The 19,242-nt window shown below is 35.7% G+C and overlaps 1 protein-coding gene across 9 annotated transcripts in view; it reads right to left on the bottom strand.

Moving 5' to 3' along the window:
- The window catches only part of CDC42BPA (CDC42 binding protein kinase alpha), a 149,016-nt gene that overhangs the window by 39,628 nt on the left and 90,146 nt on the right, over positions 1-19,242 (bottom strand). For all 9 annotated transcript variants that reach the window (XM_027453658.3, XM_027453660.3, XM_027453661.3 and 6 more), the window contains 6 exons: positions 17,054-17,301; positions 12,022-12,127; positions 10,114-10,238; positions 4,606-4,711; positions 3,849-3,997; positions 1,732-1,823 (listed from right to left, as the gene is read on the bottom strand). In XM_027453658.3, coding sequence (XP_027309459.1) covers positions 1,732-1,823; positions 3,849-3,997; positions 4,606-4,711; positions 10,114-10,238; positions 12,022-12,127; positions 17,054-17,301 — 826 coding nt within the window. The remainder of the gene's footprint in view (positions 1-1,731; positions 1,824-3,848; positions 3,998-4,605; positions 4,712-10,113; positions 10,239-12,021; positions 12,128-17,053; positions 17,302-19,242) is intronic.

Here is a 19,242-nt window from a genome sequence, read left to right as displayed (position 1 = left end):
GAACATACTGAATTTGCAGATAATACGGGTTTCTTGACATGCATGTATACTCTATATCTACATAAATATGCTGAAATCCTACAAAAAGACTATAAAAAATCTCAAATTACCTGCTATTTTCATTTTTATTGATCTTTTTCCCCACCCCTCCCAGGTTTAAAAATATACTTATCAGAAGAAGGGATGCATGTGATAATCTAAATTATCTTATATAAATGGATTTGCACACACGGGAAATTACTCTATCACAGTACACTGAGGGCAGCTGAAGACCCTACACAATTCGTGATTCAGACATCAGTATGTGTCTTCTTAAAAGGGAGAATCAAGTCCAAAGAAAATAAGGACTAAGGTATATTTATAGCAAAATATTTGAATAATTACAGTAGAAGTCATTTACTTCTGAAAAAGCTTAATTATTAACTTTTTATTGAGTAATACTTTTTTTAAAAAAAGAAAAAAATAAATGTTTATCTCTATTTCCACAAAAATAATAATAATGTATTAATACTAGAAAAAATACAAGGTAAGATATTAATTACAAATTCTTAATAGATTGTTTAACGGGAAGGTAGATTTCAGAAGCAGAGGAACCATGCAAAATTATTTAAGACAGCTCAAGAGTCTAAAAATAAAAGCTAAACATGACAAAGCACTATTGTTTCCAGAAAGATGCTATCAGAAGTTCCTCTCCAAGCACTCAGAAGTATAATCTTGTTATCAGTGCTAAGCAGTAAGATGAACAAATACCAATTCCCTAAGGTTTATTTGCTAATCAGCACCAGTGAGTTTTGAGTATTTTGTATAGGCTTGTATTATTTTACCAGTCAACCAGCACTTGCAGGCCTAGCTATATCAGATGAATGTTAACTGCAATACATTATTGACTGACATGCCATTAGGTTGCAAAGGCTGAACAATATTTTAAATCTCTATGCAACAATTGTCAGAGCTTTGAATTTTTTTCTGAAGTTCAAGCAATTTGCTATAAAAAAATTAGATAATTCCATTTGGCCTGAAAAATTCCTTACTCCCATGTGACTCACAAGATACAAGTATGAGAGATACTATGTAACACGTAAAGAATCAGCCAAATCATTAATCTTTCCTCATTTTTTTTTTCATTTCAGATTTAGTAAAACATTTCTTCTCCCAGCAACTATGCAAAATACTGTTAAGGCAGATGTTATCAGAGAGGTAACGTTAGGCAGAAATCGCAGACAACTCTCTTACAACCACAGCAAAGCAAACATGACCACACTGTTCACGACATGGTTAAAAGGCCAATCAATGACCAGAAACCAATGAATGAACTGCAGAGTGCCTCTGCAGTTGTATTCCCTCTTATGGGTCCAAAAGATTCATAAATGGAGAACACTGAAGAACACAACACTGAAGTTTAAATACCTTCACCCATAAATGAAGGAGAAAAAAAAATCGTACTTCCAGCAGTTTTCTGGCAGTAAGTTACCATGCACATGCAAAATAAAAATAATACAGTTCCAACCCAGATAATACCTTACTTTTTCAAGTATATCAACAAAATGGTTACATATGAGAAGTGCAAATGCAACTGCTGTGGGTACATCTCATCATGCAAGAGGTGTGCTCACATATGATATACCAAAACCCCTTGGTATTGTATTTTACTTGCAAGATGACACTTAATTGATAAGATATACCCGCCAACGTGAAATATGTTCTTATTTATTTGGATATCATTTGCCATACCCTTTTCTGATCTAAGCTCTTCTGTCTCCTTTTTCAGCCTTTCAATATCTGTCAGCAGTTCCAAGTTCTTCTTCTCAGATTCTTGCAATTTACTTCAAAAGAATACAAACAAAAAAACTATGTAAATATTGAGAACCCATGATACAAGTCACTCTTTTTTTGTCCATCTTTTCATGCAATTTGGACTACTGCCCAGTTAAAAATCAATGCCCAGAAAGCTGCATGATGTCATCAAATGCAAAATTAAATTCAGAAACCTGTTTGGACCTGTTTAGTATGGTATCTTAAAAAAGAACAAGCATTAACTACCCTTGATTACCCACTAGGTAGGCTCACGTCTCTAATTTATGAGTAACTTTTTGAGCCTGCATCTTATGCTCAAGAAAAAAAAGACCACGTGTATTTTTAAATTACAAATTGTTTTTTTTTTAATTTGTTAATTCATAGTGCCTGTGATACTAGCAGATTTTGTAGAACTGGTTTTCCTCTCAGTTACTTTACAGTTAGTTGTTTCAGTGCTTTTTGATTTGCATCAGATAGGTAACACTGCTATGCATTTCTATAGCACTTCTCATCCTTTCCTATCCAGTGAAACCTAACTACTGGTTCTCCTTTCTTAGAGGAACTACACTACTGCCTATCATCATGTTACCTGGTATGAAGGTAACATTTCCCATTTGAGGTGGACAGGGCATTCATTCCCCCTTCACAGATAACATACTTGAATCTCAACTCTGTCCAACTGATTTCCCAAAGCTCCAAAACATGTGAGTGCCCCTCAAATATGACAGAGAAATCCTTCATTTTGCTTGTATTTGAAATTCTTACATCGCATGCTATCCCTTCTCTGCTTGGGGCAGCTTCCATACCTTGTATTGTCCTTCTACACGCTCAGACACTGCAAGGTTGACAGAATTGCTACTACAAAAATCATTATTGTAGAGGAAACAGTGAGAGGAACAGAATGGGTATGAATCTAAGAGAAGGCTCAGAATTCCTGCTTTAGCTTGAGTACTTAATTCAACCTACAGCAACTCAGACGACTTGCACTACATCTCTAGCCTAGTGAGATTCATAATTTGTAAATATAACTACCATCACATCACAGTGCAGTTCTTCTCATGGCAAAGTCACATATACTTTGGTTTAAATCAAATTACAACGTATCACAGAAACTATGCAATTAGTATGTTATTTTTTACTTCATATTTTTGCATTTTATCTATAAAATGTCTTTACTTAATATAGTTAATATCTTGTAGTAGGGATCAGAACCACTGCTAAAGAAATTCAAGCCTTCTTTTTAGCAGAACTTAGCTGCAACTGTTAGCAGCAGTGCAAGCTTATTCTTAAACACTCTTTAAACATGGGATTCTCTTGAAGGCACAGAAAATCTCATGTTCTGTCTTTGATTTCTGTCTGAACAAGCAAAGAAACAACAGGTGCCAGCTTCAATAGTGAATGCCTATGAAGAAGGCTTGTGCCACTAAATCTGTGTTCACAGGATTCCAAGAGATTTTCTTAGTACTAGTTCTTAGGCACTCCTGAAGTAGATTTGAAAGTAAAGACTTAGAAATGGAATGTCCTGCTACGGCTAGACAAATACAGCTTCTAAATAGCTTCTTCAGCTATTCACCATCCTCAAAACAGATTTTGTAATTTAAGTTTAAAAAAAAAGAAAAAAAAAAGAGATCTGAGGAATGAACAAACGCATTCATAACTTCCCACAAGCACATCTTGTTGCTGTGCAAACCAACATGCAATAATTGCATTTTGTCAGATAAACCACTACAGCTACTAATACAATGGCAAAGAATATATTCTAAGATAGAAAAACAAATTCTGTTTGCATTTGAATTTTTCATCATGAGTAGGAGAGATTCCGTTATTAAAGAGAAGGTATCCCCTCAAAGTCTTCAGGATTCCAAATCTTCAAAGGAAGTATTCAACTGCTCACACAATAAATACAGATACAGTCTTTTGCTCACATTTGGATAAAAGAAACTGGCATATCATTCATTATCAAATGTTGACAGACAAGGTAATTAAATTCATGATTTGATGACACTCTCTGGAAGGTATCAAAGTAAATTTCCATTACAACAATTCAGTCTTACCACTCTGTAGAGATACAGGAAGCTTTGACTTTATTCAACTCATCCTGAATAGCCTGTTTGGCTCGGATTTCAGCATCAAGAGCTGACTGTAGTTCCAACCTTGCAGACATATCTAACTTTGCAAAGCGGCGCATCTTCCAGGGCATATCCTAGTTAAAAAAAGCAATAAAAAAAAGGGGAGAAGGAAGAGTAAGAGGAGAGAAGGCAGAAAACAAGGATTGTAACTAACTTCAACAATTATGTTTCTCAGTCTATTATATCTCTGTCTGTTTAGTCTCTAAATACTAGAGAGTACTCTTATGATTTTTACTCTCAAGTAACAAATAGGCAAGGAGAATGTCTTACACTGTCAGTCTCAAAATCATAGAGACTTTGTGAATTCTACTTTTGATGTGCCTCAATTCAAATGACAATCAAAGGACAAAGAACATTCAAAGGACATTCAGAAGGGAAAGACTTCAAGGTTTCCATGACGTATACATTTCCTTCAACAGACTAATATAAGATTATAAAGTAGCTACTTCAATAATATCAGAGATAAAAATCCCATTATGAAGATACTACTGTTTTAAAACATGATAAACAATAAAATTTGGTATTCAGTTATTCAGAAGGGAAGCTCTAAGAAAGTTTAAATTCTAACTAATACTGCCTCTATAGGCAGGTTATCATTGCAGCTGATTTTTATTTTATTTTATTATTTAAAAAAAAACAAACAAACAACAACAAAATCCAGTATATGAAATTAGACTCTTACTGTAGCTCTTGCACCCAAACTGGAGTTCCTCAGGGCCTCTAGTTCTTCTGTCATTTTAGAGGCCAAGGCTTGAAGATAACCTCGAGCATCTTTTTCATCACTTACCCTAGGCAATTACATTAGAAGAAAAAAATGTTTTAACCAAACAATCTAAAAACAAACAAAATTCTCTTCAATGACACAACAACCAGAAACAGAAAAACGAAGAGAAAGCAAAACTCATAAAATATAAGGAAATGGGGGAAAAAAAACAATACACCACAAAACAAAGTCTACCATTAATTAATATGAATAACACGATGTTTCAGCAAAGATTTACAGATAGTAGCCAGAAGGCAAGACAGAAAGTACCCACTCGCAACTGCCATGGGCTTGGAAGAAACAGAAGAGCTTCACCATAGCAAAAGCTATGGGCTAAACATCTACAGGTTGCAGTTACTTCTCGGTGTGAGTTTAAGATTTATTTAGGGATGATTGCTTTAATACAGAGGAGGCAAAGATAATGACCACTTGACACACAACTCTCAAGCAACATGAAAAAGTAAACAATTAGGTATGCTTTGGGCTTTATCTTCTTTGTCTCCTGCTTACAATTTATTTCAAGTAAGAAGGTAAGGCTAAGGAGGATGCCTAGGGAAAAACAGAACAAAACAAGACCAAAAGGTTCTGACTTTAATAAAGTTAGTAAGAGTTTTAATATGAATGCTAGTATTCTTCCCAAGCTATACCAAAACTCAATGGAAGCAGCATATCAACTTTTGTTCATTTTGGATGTACCACATTTTCAATTCTTTAGGTAACACATTTTGATGACCAGATAAGAAGACCGTGTTTATACAAACCACTCAGGGTATAAAAGTGGGAAAAAAGATGCAAGAAATAGCATAATATGCTTTGGCAACTAAGGGGAATGCATAGTGAAATGGATGGTAAAAAGAAAATGGAGTTTAAGTAGGAACAAAAAGACTGAAAGGCTTTCAAGGTGAGAAGGGAAGTAATTTTTCAAAAATATGTGCCAAGTTCAAGAAAACTCCTCAGACTATTAAAAACAGTAAGTATAAATGGTACAATTTAAAGCTGAGATACCATTTTGTTGTCCGCTAGATGGCAACATTCTCCCAGTACGGAGACTGATCAAATGTAAACCCAGGAGTTCTTGGAGTCTTTTGATTTGTTACTGTTTTGCTGTTGGTTTTCTAGCTTTTAAATAGTTGTGTGTGTTTTTTTTTTTTTTTTTTTTTTTTTCCCTGTTGGTTTTCAACGCTTTTAAATATCTGCCATCATAACACTATGTTTAAAGACTCCAACTTAATTTCCACCCCCACAATCAATTAAAACAAACAAACCAAAGAACCCCCTGCTTCTCCAAACATTCTCAGCACTTCACTGTGCTCTCAAACCCTTAAGTTTCCCCCTGCCCTCCTGAATTTCTGTTTAATAGCTAATTAACCTCTGATTCTTCCTACTTCAAACACGATGCGTGTAACAAATTTTCAGGTTTCCTTCAGTTGAACTTCCTGAGAATTTCTGCTAGTTGTTCAATGTATCATCACACTCCAGATCACTTTCACAATTTGTGTATGCTTTCTTCTGAAAGCAAGCAGGTTTCAAAAGCCAAATAACTACTTTGGGACTTTTTAATGTTTGATTTTATGCTTTTTTTTTCTTCTTTCCTTTTTTATTTTTTAAATGAAATCAATAATTTAGATAAAGTCAACCACTCTACATTTGGTGGAATAAGACCTAGTCAACGAGGAGAATATTAACTGAATATTCTGGGTAACAATAGTCACAGCTTCTGACGTCCACTAATGTCCATTATAATAATAAAGACCACTCTAATGATCGAGTAATCCAGCTATGATTTTGCGAATTCTCACGTCCATGCTCAACATAGAGAATTATTAATTTGAGCTGGCCGTCTAAGATTCCTTTTCAATTGGTGGAGAGAAAAATTACCTTCTATAGCACTAGTCATGGGATTACCTACCTTATGACTTCTAAAACTAGGTTACATAAATCCCTCCCAGAGAGGGTAGTAAGTTAAGATTCTTGCCAAGAACTCTGGGAATCAAGAGCAAGATTTCTGTCGACCTCCTTTTGGTAACAGATCAGAAATACAGTGCCACGGCTATTTAAAAGATTGCTTTTTATAGTGACTGTGTTAATCTCATATGCAATGAATTTCTTTCCCAACTCCCATAGGAAAATTTAGAGCTGACTAAAAAATCTTCAATATTTCTTATTTCTTATTTCTGGCTGTATTTATGGTGTCTTGGGATAACAGCAAAAACAAGAAGGGGTTTGTACATTTGCCATAAACAAGATGCAAAAGAGGACAGTAAGAATGCATGGAAAGGCTAAGGGGAACATTACAGGCCACTGAAGTTACTTGCATGCTATAAAATCTGAAGAAAAAAAAAATTAGAAAGGCCAAAGAAGTTATGAAGACAGCAACAATCCTAACCACAAAAAATGTGGACTCAAAAGTGTGGCACATTTCCTGAGAGACTTATTAGATGGCAAGGCACTCAACGGAAGTGAATAACTCCTAGGGCTTGTGTTACTTAAAATAGAGCTAGAACAAATCCTTTGAATTATCACTGGGAGATGAGCAAACTTTTTACCAAAACAGTAATTAATTTCATCCACTGCCTCCTATCCTTCATGAACCATGGTACAAAAAGAAAACAGTAGGCAAAAAATATTTTGAGAGGTGGAAAGTATGCACCCAAAACACATATTTTAATTTAATCCTAAATGAAAACCTGCTAGTTTTGGAGATGGAGCCTGGAAGCTCTACCCTGCTTTGTTATGTCCAAGGCTAACTGGAAAGCAGCGGGAAAACTTGAGGGAGATGAGGGAAAGAGGGGGATCCTCCCTCTCTACTCAGCGCTGGTGAGGCCACTCCTGGAGTACTGTGTCCAGTTCTGGGCTCCCCAGTACAAGAGGGACATGAGGCTACTGGTGTGAGTCGAGAGGAGGGCTACTGAGATGGCAGCACAGCCAGGGGACTGGAACATGTCATACACGGAGAGGCTGAGAGAAGTAGGCCTGTTTAGCTGGGGGAAGGGAGGACAGAGGGGACCTTATCAACATGTCTACATATCTGCAGGGATGGTGTCAAGACAATGGGGACAGAATCATCAGTGGGACCCAGCTTGTTGCTGGGACAAGAGGCACCGGGCACAAACCAAAGCACAAGAAGTTCCAGCTGAATATGAGCGGGCACTTCTTTACTGGGAGGGTGACGGAGCTCTGGCAAAAGCTGCCCAGAGAGGTTGTCTCCTGCTCTGGAGATAATCCAAACCCGCCTGGATGCCATCCCGTGCAACACGGTGTAGGTGACCCTGCCTGGGTCCCCTAGATGAGCTCCAAAGGTCCCTTCCAACCTCAACCATTCTGTGGTTCAGTGTAATAGTACCCTGTTTTCATACCAAAGATGCAGACAGGTATGGATTTAAATTGCATGTTCTTCCAAGGAAAACAGACCTGTGAGTGATTAAATATGAACTTTTTTTTTTTTTAATTAGACTTCTTTCTTTTAAAACATTTACCATTATAATGGGTGTTTAAAATTATTCATATAGCACCCCAAGCTCCACAGCACAAAATCCCCAGATAAGGACCCATTTTGGTACACAGTGGTGAATTCTAAGGCTAGCACATGGACATTAACAGATTATCTGGGTAACACATGGGAGATCTAAACACAGAATCACAGAATCACAGAACTTCTAGGTTGGAAGAGACCTCAAGATCATCGAGTCCAGCCTCTGACCTAACACTAACAGTCCCCACAGAAAGAAAGAAATGTGAGCAACTATATGGCCTCACAATGCTGAAAAAAAATTAATGTATGCAGAGAGAAATATGAAGGGAAAATTGAGATATGTACAGTAATTAAAAACTGAAACCAAATCAGAATTTTTAAATCTCCTTAATGTTTGCCCATAGTATTTCTTTTTTTCCTTTTTAAACCTCTTTCCCCTCCCCCCAAATGATGTCTGATACATGCAAGATGCCTTATCACGTATCTAAACCAATTCAGCAGTACGTCTTCAAATATTAAACTCTCTCATAAATTGGAAAGGGACTTTCTGAATAGGCAGTTGGTACATTTTTACACCATGTCAAGCAAAATAATCCACATTTAATGATGACTTGTCTTCTTCCACAACTCTAAACTTTTATGAATGCTTTCACACGTAAATCTGAAAAAAGATTTACAAGCATTTTTTTTTTTAAAAAAACAACATGCAATGCAATATAACAAACTTATGTCTCTTCTTACCTTGATTTTTTTTCTAAAGAAAATATTTCTGATCAGCTACAAATACACCACGCATTAAAAACAGCTTTAGTAAATATATGTATTTTTACTTCTCTGATGCAGGCAGTCTACTAAGAGTTGTATGAGATGTGGTTTAAAAGGAATATGCACAATTGGACCCTTAATATATTTTTTTTTAACCTCTGCAATGAATTCACTGTCTTGAGATGTTATTAACTTCATGACACAGATTGGAGGTACATAATTTTATGTAACAGGAAGTTTTACACACTTCCAGAAACCCACAGAACAGCCTTCCTTCTGGGTATGTATCACATGGTTGTATTCAGAAACCAAACTTTCTATTTAGACAACAAAATTATATTGACCATATAACAACTAACGATCTAGTTTTCATTAAAACAAGTATTTCCCATTTTTGCTTTGACATGTCAAGTTAGTTATTTAGTTGAGACAGATAAAATGAGAAAGAATATTAGTAAATCAAAAAAAGACGATTACATGGTGATGAAGTCTTCAGAGAGGAGATTGATCTTTACAAAAAATATCTGGATACAAACTGTTCTCGTAGGTGCTAAACACTAGACGGAGCCATAAAAAGGAGGGGGAAGGAAAACATGAATGAAGGGGAAAAATGAAAGCCGTCTATAAAAAGCAATCTTATCCTTTTGATAGTTTCAACTTGTTATTTTTCCCTTCATTTATTAGAACTGAAGACAGAAGACTTTATAAACATAAAATCATTATTTAACAGAAATATTAAAAAACCCACCACTTGACTGGCATTGGGATAGTCTCAAACCTTCTGCCTTACTGCCTTATAAAAAATCACATAAAAGTACTATATTTGTTTCACTCTGCCACATGCCAAGCAGATGAAGGAAATTAATGCTGAGACACAAATACTCTCAAGTCACTGCTTTTCCCAGGCTTGTTCCTCCTTGGAGGCGTGAGCTCAGCAGCACATGATTCCTTTCAGCATTCTTCCAAAGCCACAAGCCACACCCAATGGCTATGATTCTTTTGCACTTAAATAGTTGTGTTTGCAAAGACACTTTCGCTCTTAAGGAGGAACGCAATTTTCCAGATATGGATATTATTAAAATCTCATGCAAAAATACAGCAGAATCCTGCCTGGATGGTGTGCAAATTTCACTTAAGCACTTGCGAATTCAAAAACTCAGCAATAGCCCTACCACATACTGAGTACTCACCACTGGATGATCTCAGTGATTTGGGCCTCCCAGTGGGCCACAGACTCCTTTTTATCAGCTAGGTCTCTCATCTCTTCTTCCAGCTGCCGGTTATTCATACTCAGCCTCTCAAACATGGTGGTGAGCTGAATGAGAAATTTAGGAACTTGTTAAATGTATAAGCTACTGTGACTCCATCACATTACAAACTCGGAGCCATGTGTTCCCTCTCCCATTTCATACATCTGCTTTAAAAATATTTAATGCCCATTACAATGAACACCATGCAACAATAAAAGCCAGAATAGTTTCTCTGGTATGACCTCAACTGTACTGAAAGGTCTGTTTAAGAACTGAAACTTCATTTTTGCTCTAACAAACACATTAGTTTCCAGGGAATTACTCTCCAAAAACCCATACAACTCTAAGACAGTTTCTGTTTTGCACCATATAGATCGGGAATACTCTCTATATGAAAAAGCCAAACAAGGGCACAAAAATAGTTACAGCCGAGATAAAGCTGCTCTCTCTCTCTCTCTCATTTAGTAACCATGGAGAATGAGAGGCTTAACAGATACAACCACAAGTCAGTCCTGAGGTTCTCGAGGTATTTTACATTCCTTTATTTTTCATTGCACTCACTTGCAGACATGGAAATTGAAATAAAATGCAAATCTCTACGTACAAAATGGAATACCTAGCTATTAACCTTACTCACACTTACACAGCTGTCACTCATACATGCACCTTCTGCAAGACAAAAGCCACAGCTAATCTGATTGGGTATGGGGAACTAAACCTTCATTATGCTAAATAATTATTCACAAAATCAAACTGGAACCAGACATCAGATTGACTTTATAGAAAGGCCTGCTGAGGAGAATGAATCTCACATAAAAGGTTTCTTTTAGCACTGAAATACATTAACAAAAATCGTGAAGAAATAACATTTTTTAATCTATGCTGCTCTTTTATGCTCCTAATATTACTCTGCTGCATATTTACCATTCAGTGGACTTACGATTTAAATATGCCAGTTGTTTAAATGCCATTTTACAAGACAAATACAAAGCTAACCAAATTTAAAGAAAAAAAGAACATGCAAAAAGACTATCAAAATGACTAGTCTCTTGCTGTTCTTTGACTAGACCTACATATAGGCATATATGTTACACTGCTTACACTGGTATTAAAATACACTTTAATTTGAACACTGACATGCAAACATCCTTGCTTTGAAGAACACTGTACTTTCATCGTATTTTTAGATTTTTTTTTTGCATTAAAGAAAGAACAGACAAGTTTAGCAAGACTTGACTCATCCAAAATGAACTTGAAAAACCTCTCAAAATGAACAAGAGGTAACCAAAATGTATGAAACATAAATATTTATATATGAAACATAAATATTCCTTGCTCAATAGTCTTCAATTAAATTGTCTTATCCTTTGTATTTTTTTAAAAATACAGAGTAACAATCTCAGCAAGCAGGAGGGGCCCTGTTATTTCACACTAATTGACATGCAAATATACTCTATGTAATCACATCATTAACTATATATTTTTATATTTGGGTTACACAAGCAAGTAATCACTTTGTTTGGGGGGGGGAGGGATTAAGATATTGTCTAAAATTAAATCTTAGCTAACTGTAAAGCCATGCAAGTAAATTCGAACCCAAATACACTGATATATCCATATATAATATATATAAAAATATATATCCACATATATAAAAATATCTATCCACACATTCTGAAATTCAGATGCATGTAGAAACTCTCTATTCAAATCAAATGTTAATCACAACTTTTGGTGTAATATTAATTTCTGATAGGAGATACTAATAATCAATACAGTTTTACATTGACAGATTTGTACACAGCATACATGAGTTGTAAACTCAGGACACAACTAATCCGCACTTACTTTATCAAGTTCATTTGAAAGTTTTTTGTTCTCCTCTGTTAGAAGAATCTTTTCTCTTTCATACTTCTGTTTGAACTCTGTTTCAAATTCCTCTCTTTCACTTTGGCTAAGAAGTAAAACAAAGGAGAATTATAAAGTTTCCTTTCTTAAATTCACCATACTCTACTTACAAACATACATGCAAATCAACACACAGTAGCTGAAAGGAAAATATTACAATGATAATACCTGATCCTATTAAAACTAAGACCATAACGTGTTACACTACCATTTTAGGACTGTAAGACAGTCTTTAATTTTATCATCAGAGTTATCTTTCCTTCAGTACAGTATTAACAGAGCTCCACTGAGCTATCATTTATCAATCCTCTTGCACATATTTTAATATTTAATGAATCTCTCCAACACTGAGCAGCTGTAATTCAGCAGATTGAAGTCTGTGTCAATATTCTGAGACATTCAGGGTAAATTCTCTGAAAGCTCACATAAATGTTATTTTACTTTACAGATCTCCACTGTTCCAGGTTTCACACATGCAAAAACAACTGCATATGAAAAGAGAACATACAGAACTTAAATTAGGGGAGTTGGGGCTGAGTCACCGATGAGGAAAACTTACATGGGCAGTAAACTTCAAACAATGTAGCACAGCCTGATGTCACATATGAAGAGTTAATTCAGGTATTATATATTTACTATCAACAGGAAGTAAACAGATAACTTTTACATTCCTAATATGACAAGATTCTAGTCTAGATTAAGACTATTCTTTTGGAAAAACATTTTCAAATAGCTGTTGTCCCCAGCCCTTCCTTCCTCTTGTGAGTGTCATTCAGTAGAGAAGAAACCCTGATTGAATTTTTTCAACTTTGATTTTGCACAACGAACATGAGAACCTACAATTAAATAAAACTGCTTGGCAAAAAAAACACTGTAGTTTCCTTAAAGAGGTGTATTGCAACACTGTGCACATGCAACTCCCATCTCAAATCCATTCTTTTAAGACTTGCTACATTTGTGAGGCTTCAGAAAGATGATGTTGTAGCATCTCGTAATCACTGTGACCGATAACGAGTACAAAGTTCATCAGTAGGTTAATGGAACCGTACTATAAATGCCACGGGTAGAGAATAACCCATTCAATAAACATCCCTGTCCAACATTAAAAGGTTTGAAAAAGTGCTCAGTAGAAGAAGTAAAAATAAAGTCCAGTGGAAACTGTGCCTTGAATATTGCAATTGCTTTTCTTGATAGCAATCAGAATTTTATGCTGTGGAATAAAAAAATTACAACCTCACCAATTTTCCTGAGATGTAGAACTAGTACAAGTCTGGCAAATTGCAAGAACACCCTTAAAAGCAGAGAGGCATCAGTGGTTACAGTGAACCCAGTTAAGAGAAATGCTGGTTTGAATTTCCTACTTCTAATTTGAAATTCATTTAGTGCTTCAACCACTCTTTGAAATCCAGTACAACATGTTAGACTCATGGTGAAATCCTACGTTGCTAGGCATCCTTTGAAACATAACCACATCCTAGCAAAGTAAAATACTATCATTACTGTTTAAACACTAAGTTTGAAATTCACCACCACTTCTTTTCTATATCAATAGATTCCCTGCATATGATGAGCAGTCTAGGAAAAAGGCAGGAAAAGATTAAAGCATTGGCTGTCAGGGGAATTAACAAGTCTTGCTTCTTTTTGCAAGGCAGAGATTCAAAACTAATTTCTCAGACAGCAGATCAAACTAATTTTTAATTAATTTTAGTTCTTTTGTTTAGCGTTTTCATATTTATGTTTTTGTTCAGCATTTTTTGTTCTGTATTTGTATAAAACTTGTTCTTTTAAGGCTCTAAGGCTCAAAGCAGTCAAAAATGATGGTGGATTACAGAAGGGAGCCCAACATATTTGGAATTTTCTGTATTTTGAATTCTTAATTCAGCTGATTGTCACTAATCCAGAAAGTCAGATTGCTCCAGTATAATACACAGAGATGACAAATTTTAAACAGATGAGAATGTGGATATAATCTTTCATACCAAAATACCAACTAAGCAAACCACTGAACTATGCCAGACTACATATGCATACCTCGAACAGCCAAGAACATCAAAATAACACATTTGCTTTGAAGCTGGGCATCCTCCTCTCCCATCAAGCTTTTTCTCTCATCTAAAATTTAGCTATGTATCCGCTCCTGAAGTTTAAGAAATTATACGTGATCCAGATTTCTTTTTATTGGTTAAAAAATATAATCACAAACCACATGCAAGCAATGTGAAATACAGCTGTATTATGGTATCACTTTGTCACTCCAGCTCTTTACAGGACAACGAGCTGTACAAAGTGGAGAAATATTTTACCTTACTGCTTTGAAACCAAGTAAACCAGACTTGAAACAAACAGCAGCCCTCAGGCTTCTTCATATAACAGATTTTTAAAAGAAAAGATTGTTTTATAAAACTCGCTTCTTTAGAAATGTATCATTAATTGACAGGCTAAAAAGAAATTCTGCAAACGTGATTTATTTTTCACTTTAGGTTTCCTGCACCTTCTTCCAAAATATTTCATAATGGCAATTCTAAAAAAAAAATAAATCAATGTTGTACAACAGATCACTGGCCTGATGCTGCGTCCCTACATCTCCAATTTTAGTAGCATGCAGTTTATCGGAATTTTAGCAAAGGATACAAAGGGGTAGTTACTCTCACCTGAACACTCGTGTTGTTGAAATAACAAATAAGGAAGCTTAAATTTGAAGGAAACAAACAAAAATTCAATTTTTTAAATAAAAAGAAACCACCAGCATGTAAGTTAAAGAAGGTTCACATAGAGAATTGATTTTGACCAAGCCCTTATTGACTCTTGCTTAGAATAACATACGTAATTTACTCTATGCTATATCCCTTGTAAAGCAATACAACCATATCCTTTTAATCTGCACTAAAGGTTATTTTTAGACCACTAAATACACTTCAACTCCACGGCCACTCCAAGCTTATGGTTTAAATAATTCTACTTATTTCACCATAAAGCCTCCAGGTGCTTCCTTTTCAACACTTACGCTGAACACCTCTGTATTGGTAAACTCACAAAAAGCTTTGTTTTTCTGCTTAGAAGAGCTAAAACCAATACGTGCATGGGGAAACAAAAAACATCAGTGTTCTCTTAGAAAAAAAAATCCAAACATGAATCAAGTAGCAATTCTTCCATTCAATGTTCAAGCTTCCCTTCTAAATCCCAGAACTACTACAGATGTCAATCTGTAGCATACCTTGAACAGTGAACTTCTGCATTTCCGTGGAGTCCTAATATTTGCAATGAGATTCTGCCTATCTGTGTCACAAAACACAGTTCTTCAACTTCAAAGACAAATTCTTCAAGCCTTCATTAATCACTCGTCATCTACTTGGACAACCAACTTGGTATGATGCTTAAGCCCTTCCCACTGAGGGTCAAATGTCAGATTCTGGTTATGTGCTCTGCTCATGTTTTACAATTTTTCCTTATACCAACATCTGAAATACATGGTTACATCAGCATTCATTTCAGATTTTGATTCAGTTCCATTTTTTATTTACAAAGAGAAGCTAGATGAAAGAAGGTTTATGAATAGCTAGTATGAAGCAGATTGGCATTGTTAGGCCATCTGTCATTTCACTAGACGGACATCTAGTTCTAACCTCTGCAGCTGTACAGAAGAATGGTTCTGATAAAACAAGTTTTTGAACCAGTTGGAGTTTGGAAGCTTGATCTTTAAGAACAGTTTAGCCTGAAGAAAGAAGTACTAACGATTCTTTCTTGATTATTCCTCCACTAATGAACTGACATATCATTAAAGAGTATCATACTATCACTTTTATTTATTATAAGACAGCGTAGCCTTTTGTGTATTTATAACTCATAGGTCAGCAAAATGGTTAAGTTGTGATAAACAGAAAACATCCTGCTGATGCAAGTTTTACGTCTCAACCTAAAACAAAGCAGGAAACTGCTGTATTAATATCTCCAGTCTACAAGTAACACCTATACTCCATGAAGAAACAGTCCATGCACTGCATTCTAGGACATATGATCTACTTTCCAGTGGTAACAGTTTACCAGAAAAACAGTGTTTTCCAACTCTATTTGCATAAGCTTTTTTGAAAACCTCTTCTATTTAGTACCTACATCCAAGGCTTGGCAATAAATATATATAGTTACATTTATACGTATATATGGCAATATGTATTGGCTAAGCTTCCGGTAGGAACCTCTCCTTCGTGATTTTTCTACTATCCCATCTTACTGCAGCAGGAAAAAGAAGCATCCACTTTTTTTTTTATATCTATAAAGCAATCTGAATTTTTATGAATGAAATTGATGAACACATTCAAGCTATGACTATTACTATCTTCAATACTACACTATCCAATGGAAAAACTCATTTTTATTGATGAATGCCTCAAGAAACATTGTCAAGGCCAGTTTTAAGTTTCACCACATGGGAGACGAAAAAGCAATTCACTGACAAAATTACTGTGTCAAAAGAGATGAAGCAACTTATGCCTACAGGAGTCTGATGACTGATGTTAACACTGGATAGAACCCAGCGTGGATTAGCCACAGTCCACAGTAACTGACTGTTCCTGTGTTGGCAGAAATGTAAGCAATAGTTGATTTCTAACACATTAGCTTTGCATCAAAGGATGAAAAGAGGAAACAGAAAAAAAACATCAAGAAAATATTTTAAATTGCAACATAAATATCAGAGGTCAATTTACACTGTGCTGCTATTCTGCAGCTACAGACCTTGGGACCATCAAACAGTGCCAGAATTCTGGTGCAAAAATAACTGTTTCAATACACGGCTGTGGATTTTTTTATTATCATTTTTGTTTGCAAAGGTGACTTCACTTTCAACCATGGCATTTGCTCAGCCAAAATCCACCTGTCTGCACTACAGTTAAGGAATTCACAGTGGGTCTGGAAACATACCGTGAGTCTTAAAAATACATATTCAGCTTAAAGGTAAATTCCATAAAATACTCACCTTTCTCTTCTGGTTTTCTCTAACTTGTCTTTCAAAATCATGATCTCCTTCTTGAGGGCTAGCTGCTGGCTCTCTGCATCCCGTAGTTCTTTCTTCAGACTTTTTATCTCATTAGCATGCATTATTTCACGTTTAGATAGTTCTTCTTCATAGAAAACACTTTTCTTTTCCAGGTCCGCCTTTAATTTAGTGATCTCTTGCTGGTATTCTATATAGCTTACAGCAGGTGAGCGACCAACCTGTTTTTGCTAAAACAAACAGCTCCAAGTTAGCATTCAAGATAGCTGAAAGCGATGTTCAGCAGTAACTCAATATTCTTAAGTCTATGTTTAGAAAACATCATATTACAGACTTCAGGTAAAAACATAAATCCTTTTTTTTTTCTGAAAATTTGTTAATCACAAATCTGAATTGTACCCTTTTATCATTTTGTGATCTAAATGCAGTAATAGTTGGCACAATATTGAAAAATTGATCATCATTTTAAACACCTTATGCTGCATTCTGACTCCCCTTACATGCAGTCAGAAAATAACCAGAGAATTAAAAGACTTTCATACTCCCACTCATACAGTTGACAGCTTGACTTTGGACTATGATATACAGTCAATATACTTCAAAGCTCAAATAATTTGTGGAAAAACTATATAAAGGCAAGCAGAAGCTAAATTTAAGGCTAAATTCTAGTTACAAAAAGATTATATGGATACCATCAGTGAGGAAAAACTGACCTATTTTACTTAAACTGACCACTTACATCATCATAGTGGATTAATAGGAAAACAAGCTTTAAACAGTAAGAGTAATTACTTTACTTTTCACAGCTACAGCTGCATAGCTGCATCAAATGCTGCACTCACTAAAGACAATGTCCTGCCAAAAGCCAAGTATGGAGATACGTTTTAATGTAAATACATGAATAATCTGGTTAGATTTTTCTTCCTATTTTTAATATGGAATTAAATGTAGTCTAAATAAGTAAAGAAAATAGTTTAATAAAAAGACTGTGCTTCAAAAAAGTACAGATAACTGAAAAACCTACTTCCTTAGGGCAACGCACCTTTAGGAGGATCTCACAGATCTAAGATATTTTGTTAATACTTCTATTTTTACCATAGATAACCAAGGCCTTGCATAGTTTCTTTTGCTCATGTATGAACAGGCTTTAAGAGCTAAATGTCATTGCAGAACATTCTGATGATTTGAGTTACTACCACGATGTATTCTGTAAGAAAACCGAGCCTTGCTGTTCATGTCAGCATTACAGTGTAAAACCCCTAAATGTACAAGCCAGATACATGCTGCTATCTCATTGTTTTCTGTAACTCCATCTCACACACACCAAAAAAAAAAAAAAAAAAAAAAAAAGGAACAAAATCCTGCTGTTAGGATGCAGAATTGTAGATCAGAGGGAAAAAAGTGCCATACTAAGTAGAGATTGTTTTGGGAGGGAAGGGGGAAAGTAAGAATTTCCCTTCGTGCACAGGTAGTTAATTACTTAACTTGTTCATTACTGCCCAACATGATGAATTGCCTACACATATACTGCAGTGGAGCATGTGAAAAGCTTCTTTGCAACGCCATGATGTGTTTTTTTTTTCTTTTTTTCATGTTTTATTTCACAAATAAAAATCACAGAATCACAGAATCATCTAGGTTGGAAGAGACCTCCAAGAGCACCGAGTCCAACCTCTGACCTAACACTAACCAGTCCTCCGCTAAACCATATCCCTAAGCTCTACATCTAAACGTCTTTTAAAGACCTCCAGGGATGGTGACTCCACCACTTCTCTGGGCAGCCCATTCCAATGCCTAACAACCCTCTCAGTAAAGAAGTTTTTCCTAATATCCAACCTAAAACACCCCTGGCACAACTTTAGCCCATTCCCCCTCGTCCTGTCACCAGGCACGTGGGAGAACAGACCAACCCCCACCTCGCTACAGCCTCCTTTAAGGTACCTGTAGAGAGCAATAAGGTCGTCCCTGAGTCTCCTTTTCTCCAGGCTAAACAATCCCAACTCCCTCAGCTACCAGGAATGTTTCCAAGAGCTCCTTCTTGAGTTGTATCTGTCAGTCCCAAATCGGTAGTGTGTAGGACAAGGTTAGATTATTCTTCCACTAATAACCATACGTTTTAGCTACAATGAAGCTCCTCTGACACCCTTTTATACAACGCCACAACTTTCCAT

This window comes from Anas platyrhynchos, chromosome 3 (assembly GCF_047663525.1).
Source record: "Anas platyrhynchos isolate ZD024472 breed Pekin duck chromosome 3, IASCAAS_PekinDuck_T2T, whole genome shotgun sequence".
Classification (NCBI taxonomy): domain Eukaryota; kingdom Metazoa; phylum Chordata; class Aves; order Anseriformes; family Anatidae; genus Anas; species Anas platyrhynchos.
This window is presented reverse-complemented; position numbering and strand designations above follow the sequence as displayed.